Genomic DNA, 12516 nt, shown 5'->3' with positions numbered 1-12516 from the left:
TGTTCATTTAAATGTTAAGTTTTCCTTTTGATCTCTGAATTAACAGAATACAGCATAGACAGGGACTGTTTGGTTACATTGTTAACCTCTAACATGATATAAGTACACACATACAATTAGTCTCACCTCTAATTTCTAACAATACAGGTTTGCATTTCAAAGTTCTAGCCTATCTGACATGGAATGGCCCTAATTACCTTTTACTTACTTAACGCTTGTCTAAAGGTTGAATTTGGGTCATTTATCCTGCAGGATGTTTAACCCTTTCTTGCCATGCGTCACAGTAACCCATATTTGTTTTCCTTTTATAGGTTCAGTTATTATCAAACGAACACTCTCATAAGCCGCGCAAGGTTATATCAATTAACATGAAAACCCAGTTCAGTTCTTTTGTTGCTTTGTCATCTATCGATAAGGCAATATATGGAATCACAGGAACAAGAAAGAAGTCTATGGAAAGAGTTAAGTAATAGTCACAAATATATAGTGATAGTTTAAAAGTTTGTGTTATGTTGCATGCATTCAGAAGGCTTGGTGATGGGATTTAGAGCCTTTCACCTCTAGGTTACTAGTTCAAATCCAGCTGAGGTCAGTAGTAATCAAAAATAGTTGCCTTTCAATTATTGTTTGCCCTATGGAAATGAGTTGTGGGGCTTAGCCCAGTTCTCATCATCAAAAAATCCACAGTGATTGGCTCTGTTTTTGGAGAGCTCCATGATTGAATAGGCATAGAGACTGAACTCCCCTCCTCAGTCCTAGTAGTGATTTCTGCAGGTCCGGTTTTTAAGCCACACTGGTAGAGTAGTAAGGTGGGAGCTCATATTGCTGTCGCATGTAATGTTCTTGTTCAGTAGATAACCTAGGATTTCTGTTTTCACAGATTTATGTAGAATTCACTTCACCTGCAGCTGAAAGAATGCCACCTCAGGGGTGAAAGGTAGCAGCTGTTTAACATTTTACAGCAGCACTACACAACAGTTTAGTACAAGAAGAGAAAAATAACAATGTGTTTTTGTGAGACAAGGTGGGTGAGGTAATATCTTTTACAGGACCAAATTCTGTTGGTGAGAGAGACAAGCTTACACAGAGCTCATCTTCAGATCTGGCAATTTTCTTCAGAGTGTCACAGCTAAATACAAGGTGAGTAAGATTCCCAGACTTGAAGAAGAGCTCTGTGTAAGCTTGAAAGCTTTTCTCTCTCTCCAACAGAAGTCAGTCCAATAAAAGATATTACCTCACCCACCTTGTCTCTCTAATATCCTGAGACTGACATGGCTATAACAACACTGAATACAATGTATTTCTGTGTCAGTCTTATATCATTTTACTGGCTAAATGACTTGTTAATCCGCACAGGTCCATAATGCTCCCTTCAGTCATATAATATATTTCACATTGAAATTAGCTCCTCGCTTACTTTTTTCAACAGGTACTGTTAGATTTGGAAAAGAGTGATCTTGGATGTGGTGCTGGAGGAGGGCAGAACAATGTTGATGTATTCCGATTAGCTGGGCTTACATTTCTAACCAATGCTAATGCAGATGACTCTAAAGTAGCAGGTACTTATCCTTTACACATGAAAGTTCAAATCTGTTTTTCTACAAGTAGCATAGCTCACAATTATTATGTTGGAGCTTAATTATACAGTGAGGAAGAATAATGTTGGAATCATTGTCTCATAAATACAAATGCAGTAAGGATTGTAATTATGGTAAAAAAAACCACATACCTTAGATTCTAGGGCCTAGAGTGCCTCATTGCAATTAGAAAAAGCAGTGGACAAAGCAGGCGGCTGCCAAACGATTTTATAAGGGAGCATTGCGCAACTTTAAACAAGCATGTTCCCTAATTGATCAGCAACTTAACAACAAAACAGCGTTAACCGGAGCGACTTTAAGTGAGGAGTTACTGTATGTTGAACAGGACTGGTCCCGGTTCAGACCCATGAGGGACACCGCTATTTACCTCTCTCCATTCTGAAAACTGACCATTTATTCCTACCCTTTGTTTTCTATCTTTTAACCAGTTACTGACCATGAGAGGACCTTCCCTCTTGCACCATGACTGCTTACTTTGTTTAAGAGCCTTTGGTGAGGGACCTTGTCAAAGGCTTTCTGTGTGTCTGACAATTTTGTTCTTTACTGTAGTTTCAACCAGTTTGCCCAGTACCAAAGTTAGGCTTAATGGCCTGTAATTGCCAGGATTGTTTCTGGAGCCTTTTTAAAAAAATTGGCATCACATTAGCTATCCTCCAGTCATCTGGTATAGAAGCTGATTTAAATGATAGGTTAAATACCACGGTTAGTAGTTCTGCAAAACAAAACTTGCCAAATTCACAGATCAGTCCTATAGTATACTTTCACTGGTTTATTTTAATGCTGGAATGAGTTAGTGGAAAAAAATATTATAACATGTTCTTGGGGTTTTTTTAACAGACGAAAGTTGTAAAGCAATTGTAAGACCAAGAAGATCCAGCTTTGAAGAGGAAATACAAAACAGAGGTGCCCCAAAAGTTTTGCTTGAATATATGAAAAAAAGAGGCTGTACATTAGAAATCAGAAATATGAAGGTTTAAATTTTGAGTGTGCACAGGAAGAGCTAGATTGCAATGTCATTGTTCAGATTTGTCAGAGGACCCATATCAGAAAAGCTCTTAAACACATGCTTCACTTGAAGTCAGTGGGACTTAAGCGCATTCTTAAAATTTAAGCAATTACTTAAGTTCCTTGCTGAATCATGACCACAATACAAATTAACAACATGACAGTCTGTCCCAATCTTGACCTACTCGTGGGGTGGAAGAGTGCTTTTGTCCTTTTGCCCTTTAAATTTTTGACCTCTGCTCACAAGGTCTGCCAGTTGTGCTGGTGGCATTTCTAATATGGATACGATCCATTAAGGATTGGACTGAGACCACCAATTCATGCAACATAGGCGAGAAAAACATAGTTATGGTTTTTGTGGCTGACTTTTTCTTTTGAAATGTCATTTCCATCCTTTTTCCTTATTTGTTTTAAAATTTTGATTCACAATAATATGGAGAGGTCACTTTGAACACTGGGATTTTTAAAAAGACAAATTTAATTTCTTCCTGAAAGCTACACCTTTATCATGGTTGTACATGATTACCTGAATGATTGAAAATTTACTTCATTATGACCAGTTACAGCCATTTGTTTAAAAGTATTTTATCTCAAGGAAGGGATTATGTAAGATATTTTATTATTATTTCAGCATCCAGATATTCGCATCCAGAGATTCGGAAGTGCTGTATGGGTGGAGTAAAAGAATCTCCTCTCAAAGAGACTTGCGGTCAGAGAGTTGAGCGTATTAAGAGTCATCCTAGGTGCATAAAAGCATTCAAGGATTGCTGTGAATTTGCAACAAAACTACGGGAGAGTGGGACCTACAAAGTTTTAATATTGGCAAGAATGCGTAAGTTTCCAACTGTCTGTGAATGTATACATACATTTATGAGGGTGTATATAGTTGTTTTAGGATAATGACAGCTTTCTTGTAAGAACATTAAAATCCATTTTTTTATTTTAACAAGAAAAACAGAAGGAAAGATTCTAGGCTGTATGATCACAGAAGTCAAAAACAGTGATTTTTGAGGTTGTGAGTGGAAAGCCTTAGGAATCTCTGAATTGCTTTATTTGTTTGTTCTTTTCAGATTTTAAGGCTCTACTGGAATTGGACAAGGCAGAGATTCGTAGCTACTTCCCTGAAAGCTGGTTATGGGAAGTCCACCAAGTTCCTCCAGGGTACTATAATCTGAACCATTTAATGTCATCTGACTTGCAATAGCTCAGTTGTTGCATAGAATCTGAGGTGCCCCATTTTCTGAACTAGGATATCCATCTCTTATTGAAAGCCTCTCTCAATACAGAGAAAGAAACCCTAATTCACTCCCTTACTGTTGACTGAGGGAAGTGATCATGCTGCCTACCTTGTGGAAGGTGTAACTGAAGCATGGGTAAGGCATACCCATGCTAGCTAGATTAAAATTAGTACAGGTATGCCTTTCCGTGCTACAATTACACTTTCACTTGCAGTGTTGACATACCCTCAGTGGAGAGGGTTCATATTGACTCACAAGGGGGCAAATACTGTTACTATGAATTTGCAGACCATTTGCAGACCAGACTGACCATATTTTTTAAAGAGGTTTTTTTTAGTTTTCCTGCCCTCCTCCCATGATATGAATTCTTATATCGTTTCTTAGAATTGTATATTTATTCCATTTTTTAAAATATTGTTAAGAGAACATTAAAGCACTCCAAAGTTAGGAAATGCCAGAATTAAGATAGTCTGTGCAACTTAAATTCTATCCTCTTGTGCATATGCATTATGATACTGCCCTTAACTATAAGAACTGTAGGCTGGTGGCCTGTCTCCTCACTCCAGGAATATGAACACAAAGCTACTCCCTGGACCAAAGTAGGCTGCTGGATCCCAGAGTCCTTTCCCTGTACGTCTCTCCATTCAGTGCCAGCTAGTGACATCACCCTCCTTTCCACAGTTCCTCTCCCCAGCTGAGCCACTTGCTGGCTCGTATATTCACTTGATCAGTCTCAGTTGGAAGGTAGATGATCAATCACTGGTGTGGCTGGGCCCGACTCCCCTTGACATTTTTTCCATTATGTCTCTGTACAGGAAACTGACCACCTATTCCCAGAGTGTCAGGCCCCAGCTCTCTTTTTGTTCATATTAGTTCAAAAAACTCTCTGATTTCTGCAAGGCCAACCAATACCAAGCCTAATCAGACAAAAATGTGTTCTGTGTTCTAAGTCAACAGCTCTAGGTCTCCTGTACAGCTTATCTGAACCTTTGACCCTGCAAACTCCTCTGGGCAGAGGCTGTCTTTACCTGCATGTTGTATAGTGCTGAGCCAAATGTTGGTATTAACAAAGTAATAATAATAATTTATAAAATTCACTAATTCTCAAAAACCATTTGTAATGTAGATCAAAGACCCTTTCAGTGACTCTGCCTGATTCTCTGACTACATGGGAAATACAAGGTGTTGGCATTTCAGATAAAGGTAAGCATTGCGACCTCAGTACGGGTAACCAAAATAATTAATGAGCTTTTGGATTTAGTTTTCTTTTCCAAGACATTTTCCTTTCATAAGAACGGCCATACTGGGTCAGACCAAAGGTCCATCTAGCGCAGTATCCTGTGTTCCAACAGTGGCCAATGCCAGTGCCCCAGAGGGAATGAACAGAACAGGTAATCATCAAGTGGTCCATCCCCTGTCACCCATTCCTAGCTTCTGGCAAACAGAGGCTAGGGACACTATTCCTGTCCATCCTGGCTAAAAGCCATTGATGGACCTATCCTCCATGAACTTATCTAGTTCTTTTTTGAACCCTGTTATAGTCTTGGCCTTCACAACATCCTCTGCAAATTTTGCCACCTCACTGTTTACCCCTTTTTCCAGATCATTTATGAATATGTTGAACAGGACTGGTTCCAGTACAGACCCCTGGGGGACACCACTATTTACCTCTCTCCATTCTGAAAACTGACCTATTCCTACCCTTTGTTTCCTATCTTTTAACCAGTTACCAGTCCTTGAGAGGCTCATCCCATGACAGCTTACTTTGCTTCAGAGCCTTTGGTGAGGGACCCTGTCAAAGGCTTTCTGAAAATCTAAGTACACTATATCCACTGGTTCCTCCCTGTCCACATGCTTGTTGACCCCCTCAAAGAATTCTAGTAGATTGGTGAGGCATGATTTCCCTTTACAAAAACCATGTTGACTCTTCCAAAACAAATTATATTCATCTATGTGTTTGACAATTTTGTTCTTTACTATAGTTTCAACCAGTTTGACCGGTACTGAAGTCAGTCTTACCAGCCTGTAATTGTCGGGATCACCTCTGGAACCATTTTTAAAAATTGGCGTCACATTAGCTTCCTCCAGTCATCTGGAACCGAAGCTGATTTAAATGATAGGTTACAAACTACAGTTAGTAGTTCTGCAATTTCACATTTGAGTTCCTTCAGAACTCTTGGGTGAATACCATCTGGTCCTGGTGGTTTATTACTGTTTAATTTATCAATTTGTTCCAAAATCGCCTCTAATGACACTTCAATCTGGGACAGTTTCTCAGACTTGTCACCTAAAAAGAATGGGTCAGGTTTGGGAATCTCCCTCACATCCTCATGCGTGAAGACTGATGCAAAGAATTCATTTAGTTTCTCTGCAATGGCCTTATTGTGCTTGAGTGCTCCTTTAGCACCTCCCTTGTCCAGTGGCCCCACAGGTTGTCTTGCCGGCTTCCTGCTTCTGATGTGCTTAAAATTTTTTTTTTGCTATTACTTTGGGATTCTTTGGCTAGCTGTTCTTCAAATTCCATTTTGGCCTTCCTAATTATATTTTTACATTTCATTTGGCAGAGTTTATGTTCCCTTCTATTTTCCTCACTAGGATTTAACTTCCACTTTTAAAAGGATGCCTTTTTGCTTCTCACTGCTTCTTTTACTTTGTTGTTTAGCCACGGTGGCACTTTTTTGGTTCTCTTACTATGTTTTTTAATTTGGGGTATACATTTAGGTTGAGCCTCTGTTATGGTGTCTTTAAAAAGTTTCCATGCAGCTTGCGGGGATTTCACTTTTGTCTCTGTACCTTTTAATTTATGTTTAACTAACCTCCTCATTTTTGTGTAGTTTCCCTTTCTGCTACGGTGTTGGGCTGCTGTGGTGTTTTCCCCACCACAGGAATGTTAAATTTAATTATATTATGGTCACTATTACCAAGCGGTCCAGCTATATTCATCTCTTGGACCAGATCCTGTGCTCCACTTAGGACTAAATCAAGAATTGCCTCTCCTCTGGGGGGGTTCTGGGACTAGCTGCTCCAAGAAGCAGTCATTTAAGGTGTCAAAAAACTTTATCTCTGCATTCCGTCCTGAGGTGACATGTATCCAGTCAATATGGGGATGGGGGATTTCAACTATTACTATTGAGTTTTTTATTTTAATAGCCTCTCTAATCTCTCTGAGTATTTCACAGTCACTATCACTATCCTGGTCAGGTAGTCAGTAATATATTTCTACTGCTTTATTCTTATTATTAGAATATGGAATTACTATTCATAGAGATTCTATGGTACAGTTTGGTTCATTTAAGATTTTTACTTTATTTGATTCTGTGCTTTCTTTCACATATAATGCCACTCTCCGACCAGCACAACCTGTTCTGTCCTTCCAATATATTTTGTACCCTGATATTACTGTGTCCCATTGATTATCCTCATTCCACCAAGTTTCTGTGATACCTATTATATCAATATCCTCATTTATTACAAGGTACCTCACCTATCTTATTATTTAGAGTCCTAGCATTAGTATATAAGCACTTTAAAAACTTTTCACTTTTTAGCTGTCTGCCATTACATGATGTAATTGAGTGGGACTTTTTTCATTTGGCTCTTTCTCATCAGATCCTACCCATATTTTATCATCTTCCATCCTCTAGTCCTTACTAGGTCATAGAGAATCTCCATCAATAGATCCTCCACTAATGGATGTCGCTGTCCGAACCATGTGCTCCTCCACACCTATCGGCTTTCCCCCAGTCCTTAGTTTAAAAACTGCTCTATGACCTTTTTAATATTAAGTGTCAGCAATCTGGTTCCATTTTGGTTTAGGTCAAGCTCATCCTTCCTGTATAGGCTCCCCCTTTCCCAAAAGTTTTCCCGGTTCCTAATAAATCTAAATCTCTCCTTCCTACACCATCGTCTCATCCATGCATTGAGACCCTGCAGTTCTGGCTGTCTAACTGGCCCTGTGTGTGGAACTGGAAGTATTTCAGAGAATGCTACCATGGAGGTCCTGGACTTCAGTCTCTTACCTAGCAGCCTAAATTTGGCCTCCAGGACCTCTCTCCTATCCTTCCCTATGTCACTGGTACCTACATGTACCACGACCACTGGCTCCTCCCCAGTACTACACATTAGTCTATATAGATCAGTGGTTCTCAAACTTTTGTCCTGGTGACCCCTTTCAAATAGCAAGCCTCTGAGTGCGACCCCCATTTTATAAATTAAAAACACCTTTTTATATATTTAACACCATTATAAATGCTGGATGCAAAGCGGGGCTTGGGGTGGAGGCTGACAGCTCGTGACCCCCCCCCATGTAATAACCTCACGACCCCCTGAGGGGTCCCGACCCCCAGTTTGAGAACCCCTGATCTAGATGTCTCAAGAGATCCAAGATTCTCTTTTCCTTCCCTACTAATATATATTTTAGCTGAACATTCCCCCTTGATCATCAGTATCATGGGAAAACTGGTCCTAGAGGCTTGGAATGCTGAAAGTATCCTGGCCTATCTGATATATAGCCTTCATGTTTGCTGGCCAGATATCTCTTGGAACGCCAGGAACAGAAACTAATACTATGTATTATTTGCAAGAGAGTGCTATTCTTTAGCCCTGTTGGTTCATGAAATATTATACATGAAAATCATCATATTTTGGTTACCTTCTTTTGTGTTTACTCTTTGTTTAATTCTGGCTTGATTTGACCACTATCTATAAAACTGTAAGCACCAGAACCAATTTTATACACCATTTGAAAACTTCTAATCCTATTTGTCAAATAGAATAAATCATCAACCTTTGATGCTATGAATCTGTGAGAATCTTTTATGCAAAAGCATTGTGGAAATTATTTTTGGGTGGCCAGAAAGAAAGACCGTAATCAGAATAATCTGATTTGAAATCATGTCATCTAGTATACTGTTTTTTTTCAATATGCTTGTTGTTTGAATATTTGTTATGTACTTCTCAGAAGTTAAATTTTTAAAAAAAATATTAATACTTATGCTTTGGCTGCAGTTCTGTTTTACAGTTGTCTTATAGGAGGCTACAGAGAAAAAGAAAATCTTGCAATAAGATCTCGAGAGGAAGTGACTTAATTGCTTGAAGAGAAGGGGGAGCAGAGAGTTTGTGATAGATGGGGTAGTACAGCTGAAAGAGAAAATCTTAGCACTAGGAAGGAGAGAACTGAGAAGAAGTCAGAGTAGGAGGACTGGAGTGAGCACAAGGAATTAGGCAGATAACTCAGAAAGAGAAGGTGGAGCGAGTCCTTGATGATTTCAGAAAACCCAAGATGATGATTTCAAAGTAGATTTTGTAATTTGATAGGAAACCAGAAAGGTGACAAGGGTGTGAGGAGTGATATGGACCTGCTTCTTGGAATGAGAGACTAGTCTGCATAAAATGTGTGATTCTGTTTATATCATATTGGGCTATTATGTTTTTAATTCTTCCTAGGCATATGTGTTGCTGATGCACTCCAAGTGCAGGTTTTAAAAGATGTTTTTGTGAGCATGCATATACCTTATTCTGTTGTGCGTGGAGAACAAATTGAGTTAAAAGGATCTGTTTACAACTACAGAAATTCCAGAACAATGGTAATTTGTGGATTTTCTGAATTTTATATAAGTAGTATTATGATGAACTGACAAAGGATTTGTTTCTGCAAGTATACAGTCAGTATGCATGAGTCAGGATTCTCCAATTGTTAAAAAATGCAGCATTGTACTTCATAATTTAATTTATTTGCTTCCTGTAGCACCCATCACATTCTATTTGGGCACAGTTCAAAAGTTGTATTAAAAAATCAACTGCCCCCAGGCAGAACCAATAGCTATGTTTGTAGAATATCCTGGTGTGTGGCCTACCCAGTTCTCAATGGTAGGTGGTGAAAAAGGGAAGCCAAAATGGCATAAGTGGAACTGACACATGAAATGACTTTCACTTAATTCTGAAGCCAGCTCCCAATGTACTCTAGTGAACAGAATCATGGATGGAGTTTCTACATATTAGCTTCCTGAACTGAGAGGGCAGTGCTCTTGATCAAATGTGGAAAAAACTTTCGGACTCAAGAATAAACAATTTTGTACATCAAGAAATGCACTAATCTTTACATCTTTCTGCTTCACTCCCTTTTCTAGTCCTTCCCTCCTGCTGGTCAGGCACAGACTACATGTTTGAGCGCCCACAGTGTTAGCTTTGGTAGAAAGAACCTTGGACAGGACAGGGAAGAAAGGGTCAGTTCAGCAGAAGCAGCATTCAGCAACATATGAAGTTTTCTTTCTGTAGCATCCACCTTCTCTCATGTAAAAGTACAGTGCACAAAATATTTTTTTTAAAGATGGCTGCTATACTAATAGGATGTCCCAGTTATCACCCTCACCTCCTTGCTTGGATGTTGTATCCCTTTTCCTTTCTCTTTGTCTGTCTGTCTTTTTAAACTGTATGCTCTTTCGGGCATAGAGACTGCATCTTTCTCTGTGTTTTGAAATTACATAGCAACTTTTGTGTTCTATCCTAATATAAATATTAGAAAATAAATAATATAACGCTTCTGCTCAAAATTTGAGTTTGAAATTTCAAGTGGAGGGTGGTTTTCTTGGTTACAAATTTTTGAAAGCAAATAAATAATGTTGCCTGGAGGTTTAATAGAAAAGCAAAATTTTAGGGATGAAAAATACCCTGAAACAGAACAGTGAAATTTTACAGAAAAATGTTGCAAAGAAAAGTTATATGCAACTGTATATATGATGCCTAGCGCTATGGCTCTCTGATCCTTGGTTAGGGCCTCTGTGCGCTACTATAATGCAAATAACAACAATAATAATAAAGTTAATCACTTTTACACATTGCTAACAATAGTAAAATTGTTTAGCGTTATCTAACTCAGTGTAAAATTTATTTTAATCTTTTAAAATCTTCTCTGATGTTTCAGTTCTGTGTTAAAGCAACAGTTGGAGATGGAATCTGTTTGTTCGAAGGCTCTGCAAGTGCTCAGCAAAGGTTACAGAGTTGTCAATTTCAGAACCTAGATGGTTATTCTGTCACATCAGTTACATTCAGAATACTCCCTCTGGAACTAGGTCTTCATACAATCAACTTTACATTGTTGGCTGAACAGAACAGTGAAGTTTTAGTGAAAACATTGCGTGTGGTGGTAAGACCAAAACCTTCCTTAGAACTCTTTTTGAATAGATTCAGTCATAATAAATGGATGGTATTTTATAAATATATGAAATCAGAATATGAACATGACTGCATTTGATTTATGAAATCCAGGGATCATATGTAATTTACTTGTGTTTAAAAAGTGCTTATCAGTCTTTTGGGTGCTGTAAAATAACAAATAATACACCTGCAAATAGTCTTGTCATTCTGTTTAACAGATCTACCAGTTGCAGCAGTTGTTAATCTCCATTCTGATGTGTATATAAAAGGCATAAAACATTTGCCTGATCCTGCAGTCCTTTCTCATATAAAATGCTCATTGACTTCATTGAGAGTTATGCCATGATGCAACTTCAGGATTGGGCCCTTATGTATTTACTTTTTTAAATGTATGGATTACAATGGTTGACAACTAGTAGGCAAATAGGTGTAAATATGATGTATGTAGCTTGTAACTTAAAATAAGCAAATAGAGTATAGAATATTGATGATGTGGTTTGCATCAGTTTTTCAAATACTTAAATACATTTATTGTAAAGATATATTTATTATAGTTTTATAATTCCCATAAACTTTATTTACATCTGTTGCTAATTTTGGTTGAAGATTTTGTTTTGAAAAGAAATGGCAGGCAGCAGCAAACCTTTAAACTGAGAATTAGACAAAGATTATGTGGGTCTGATTGTTTGATATTTTAAAATTATTGCTTTAGTCCGTGTGTTAAATTAAACAAAGTACTTTGATGTACTGCTTAGTTTTGGCCTCTTCTTGATTGCAGCCAGAAGGTATTAAGAGAGAACTTCATGCAGGCTTTTCTCTGGATCCACAAGGTGTTAATGGTATGGAAAGTGATTTTGTTCTTTTACTCTGCAATCTCAGACAAACATCAAAATCAATTCTTCTTCATGGCACAATGCTCACATATCTCTATTGTGAAATTGCATGTCCTAGCACACAGTAATGGAGTCCCTTTCAAAGTAGCTAGCCATTTTTTTTAGATTTTGATTAATTGGAATGATTAGGAACTCATATCTTATATGGCATGCAGACTTTGAGATTTTTCTAAATTTAGTTGTTCAGGAAAACCGACTACCAAGTGCTGTTTTCCCTAGAATAGAAAATAATCCAGTTTAATCAGAGATGAATCTATCCCCCAGAGTTCTGATCAAGATTAGAACTTTTCTAAAGATCCAAGTATTAGTTTAATTTATTATGGAATTAGGGTCTGGATCTGAACTTTTTCAAAGTTTAGAGTTGTTTGGATCTGGATTTTAGACCCAACTCTAGTTTTCATGATTTTTTGTGTGTGTTTGATAAATTGGCAAACAGCTGTGGCTTCAGTCTGACCCAGCAGGTAATGCTATAAATATGTTGAGATATATATGTACTTATTTCCAATTGCAGGTATAATCAGAAGACGACAAGAATTTCGATACAGGACACCATTTGATCTGGTCCCCAAAACAAAAATTGACAGGACTGTGAGTATAAAAGGTAAATGGAATGAAATGTTTGCAGTA

At 38.0% G+C, this 12516-nt stretch overlaps 1 protein-coding gene across 4 annotated transcripts in view; it reads left to right on the top strand.

Annotated features, from left to right (window-relative positions):
- Window positions 1-12516, top strand: part of C5 (complement C5) — a 51373-nt gene that overhangs the window by 16639 nt on the left and 22218 nt on the right. For 3 of the 4 annotated variants that reach the window (XM_073314964.1, XM_073314963.1, XM_078849142.1), the window contains 10 exons: window positions 312-461; window positions 1430-1559; window positions 2436-2501; window positions 3235-3435; window positions 3674-3764; window positions 4968-5044; window positions 9287-9426; window positions 10764-10985; window positions 11775-11835; window positions 12401-12490. In XM_073314964.1, coding sequence (XP_073171065.1) covers window positions 312-461; window positions 1430-1559; window positions 2436-2501; window positions 3235-3435; window positions 3674-3764; window positions 4968-5044; window positions 9287-9426; window positions 10764-10985; window positions 11775-11835; window positions 12401-12490 — 1228 coding nt within the window. The remainder of the gene's footprint in view (window positions 1-311; window positions 462-1429; window positions 1560-2435; window positions 2502-3234; window positions 3436-3673; window positions 3765-4967; window positions 5045-9286; window positions 9427-10763; window positions 10986-11774; window positions 11836-12400; window positions 12491-12516) is intronic. The other variant, XM_073314962.1, reaches the window with a different exon arrangement.

The sequence above is a fragment of the Lepidochelys kempii genome, chromosome 16 (assembly GCF_965140285.1).
Source record: "Lepidochelys kempii isolate rLepKem1 chromosome 16, rLepKem1.hap1, whole genome shotgun sequence".
In the NCBI taxonomy this organism is placed as follows: Eukaryota; Metazoa; Chordata; order Testudines; family Cheloniidae; genus Lepidochelys; species Lepidochelys kempii.
The sequence above is the reverse complement of the archived record's forward strand: the minus strand, read 5'-3'. Positions and strand labels throughout refer to the sequence as shown.